This window comes from Galeopterus variegatus, unplaced genomic scaffold, assembly GCF_000696425.1.
Source record: "Galeopterus variegatus unplaced genomic scaffold, G_variegatus-3.0.2 Scaffold993, whole genome shotgun sequence".
Lineage (NCBI taxonomy): Eukaryota > Metazoa > Chordata > Mammalia > Dermoptera > Cynocephalidae > Galeopterus > Galeopterus variegatus.
In genome coordinates, this window is record NW_007727104.1 from 374,206 (window position 1) to 377,570 (window position 3,365).

Here is a 3,365-nt window from a genome sequence, read left to right on the forward strand (position 1 = left end):
GATCGCAACCCTCAGTGTTGCCCCCGTACCGGACCGGGGACCGGCAACGGGATTGCAACCCTCGGTGTCGCTCCCGCGCCTCGCTCAGCCAGTGAGCGGGAACCGGTCTGCATGTGGGATCCGAACCCTCGGGCGGGAGCACCGCCGCCACGCTTCCCAAGCGGCGCACTATCCAGTGCACCACCGGGCCGGCCCTAAAATCCAGATTTCTGACACATTCACACATCCCCATTGTACCAGCATTTAGATCAGCGTTCAACCCGGAGATTGTGGCTGCTGAATCAGAAAGATTAACAGGTTCTTCCTTTGAATGATTACCACTATTGTTTTCATGTTAAAGTTACTTATCACACAAAGATATATGTCCAGTAGGATTAGAAAGAAAGAATCTTGCTATTATTTTCTGTCTGTCTAGACAGCAACATGTGGCTTCTAGGACAGGTGGACTTACTGCTTGGAACTTAAAGTTTATTTCAAAGACTATATCTTTTCCTGTAAAAAGTCCTGTTATTCTTTGGTAAGAATCCCTAAGACTGAGAACTAAAAATGGTCATGGGGCAAAAAATATTAACTAAAAGATTCTCATCACAGAGAAAAAAAATGAATTTGTTTGATTTGATTATAAAAACTTGGCTTTATAAAAGGTGAACCATGAATTTTAAATTCTTTTACAATGAAGCAGGCAATAAAACAGTATCAATAACAGCAGGTAATTCAACTTTTTTCTTTTATCTTTCTTCATTTAGCTTTCAATTAAATTTTTTTTGCATTTCAATACCAGTTTTCAATAGTTATAAAGAAACATAAATGTGAGGCTAGTTGGGTCAGTGAGGGGGTTAACCAGTGATTACTGTCTGACAGCTAATCTGCCAAGCCTTTTGTCAGGAATTTTGAAAGGTATTCAAGCAGAGGTTCCATATGAGGATTTGCCATGATTTTTAGGAAACTTACAACATATAATTTTGTTGAATTTGCATTCAAATAAATGCTAGCTTAAAAAAACACACCTGCTTGTTTCTATGACAATAGGCACAGTGAATGATGCTCACACACATGATGATGAATGTCACCCTGTTATTGCTGTTATTTTTTTCCACGAACAATTCATCAAATTCTTCTCTGCTATCTATCATTCAACCATTTGATATGCCTCAGTAGACAAAACTATGTCACAGAAGTCTAAAGGATGTTTTGCTAATACTAAGAAACCAAAAGACATTATTCTACTGTTACTCTTGCTAATTAGAACATCAGCATTCTTCCATAATTCAGTAGTAAAATATTTCATAGCTAAGCAAGAATAGCATTTTGTGGTCCCTTCTAATCAATATGTTTCAAAATACTTATTGTTTTTAATAAAGATTTTTTTTAATGTTATGTTAAACATATAATATATAATCTGGAAACATCCAACTTGTAAATATGTATCCTGAAATTATACATAATTCAAAAACATATTGTTTCTATACAATAACCATTTTAACTATTAAAAGCATTAAACTTCTTAAAAGGCATTATGCCATAATGCATTTTAAATACTAAATAGCCTAGATTAACATAAGAAATCATCATAATAATTAAAGTACTAACGAATGTATGTACTACCTCATATAAAGTGATTACACCATACGTTTGAGTTGGTTCTCTCCATTGAAGAAATATCTTCTCTTCAAAGGTACTTCCTTGGATGGATTCAGTAGGAACAGCACCTGGGACTAAAGGGGGTAGAGGGGGAGATAGATAGTTGAGTAATAAACCAAGAAAAGAAAAGAATAAGGTAAATTTTTCCAGACTTGGGAGATTTTAACCCTCTATTGAGGCAAAAGATTTTAATAGTCCATAGATACACTGAAGTTTTCTTTCAAAAATCTGAAATCTAAAACCTTTTTATCTACGCCATCTTTATAAAAAAAAGAATTTTATTATTTTCTCTTTAAAGTTTGAATCAAATAGGCTGAGCTCACTGATTATACTTTAAATGAACTTTATGAATGTGAAGCAACAAGAATTCTCACATGCTACTCGTGGGAGGGTGAATCAGAACAGCCACTTTGGAAAGTCACTTGGTAGTATTTAATAAAGTTAAAGACACACAGACTATATAACCCAATAATCCCACCTCCAGGTATATTCCCTGATAATATTTTTGCATACATGTGCCAGGAGACATATATAAGAGTGTTAACATAGCAGTGCTTTTAAATAATAATAATAATATAAAATTGGAAGCAAATCAAATGGTTTAATAAATGGTGCTACATTCATATGATAAAATACTGAAAAGATTAAAAATAAATGAGTTTATATTCATCATCATGGATATATTTTATAACCATAATAATGAGTCACAAAAGCACATCAAGGAAGAATATATATGAACTACTGTACTAATATGTTTATTAAAAATACATACAAAACAGAAGCTGATGTAAATAAAATAACAATACAATTTCAAAAATTATTTTATTTGTTAATAATATAGGAGATTTTTGAAAGTTTGATGCCATTTTTTCAAAGTCTAAAATATGTAGCCCCTTATAAGCTTACAAGAAAATCTAATTAATATGAGGGAAAATGGAAATTTACTTGCCAATATTATTTTCTATAAAATAATATTTAATTTTACTTAAGCAATATTATTTATCTCATTTTAAATTCAGTTTTTGAGAATGCTTTATATTATATACAATTTAGTATACTAGTATGTCTATACTATTTATAGGATATATATATTTATATATACTGTTTATAAATACACGTATATTTGGGGACGTATAATCAAATTGTTTGGTGATGGCATGATCAAAGAGTGGCTGTAGAGGAGTCACACATTCTGATTTCAAAACTTATGACAAAGCTATTGTAATCAAGAAAGTGTGGTATTGGCATAAGATAGACATATAGATAAATGGAATAGATTTGAGAATCCCAGGAATAAACCCTTATTTTTGCAGTCAACTGATTTTCAATAGGATGCCATCAAAATTTAATGAGAAGAGAACCATCTTTTCAATGAATACTACTGGCACACATGGATATCCACACGCATGCTGTAGTGGATTGAATGTCCCCACAAACTCACTGAAGCTTGAATTGTGTCCCCAAGTTTTGCATATTAGAAACCTGGCCCCCACTGTGACTGCTGGGAGGGTGGGAAATCTTATTATAATAATTGAAAGGTGGGGCCTTGTGAAGGTGATTAGATCGTGATTAGATTAATAACGGTGTCAGGGGTGTGCTTCTGAGGGCTTTAAAAAGAGAGTGAGGGCCGGCCCGGTGGCGCACTGGAGAGTGTGCCGGCGCTCCCGCCGAGGGTTCGGATCCCATGTGGAGACTGGTTCCCGCTCACTGGCTGAGTGCGGGGC

The 3,365-nt window shown here is 34.4% G+C and overlaps 1 protein-coding gene across 3 annotated transcripts in view; it reads right to left on the reverse strand.

Annotated features, from left to right (window-relative positions):
* Positions 1–3,365, reverse strand: part of PTPRM (protein tyrosine phosphatase, receptor type, M) — a 361,286-nt gene that overhangs the window by 347,807 nt on the left and 10,114 nt on the right. For all 3 annotated transcript variants that reach the window (XM_008574057.1, XM_008574056.1, XM_008574058.1), the window contains exon 2: positions 1,606–1,715. In XM_008574057.1, the coding sequence (XP_008572279.1) occupies positions 1,606–1,715 (110 nt within the window). The remainder of the gene's footprint in view (positions 1–1,605; positions 1,716–3,365) is intronic.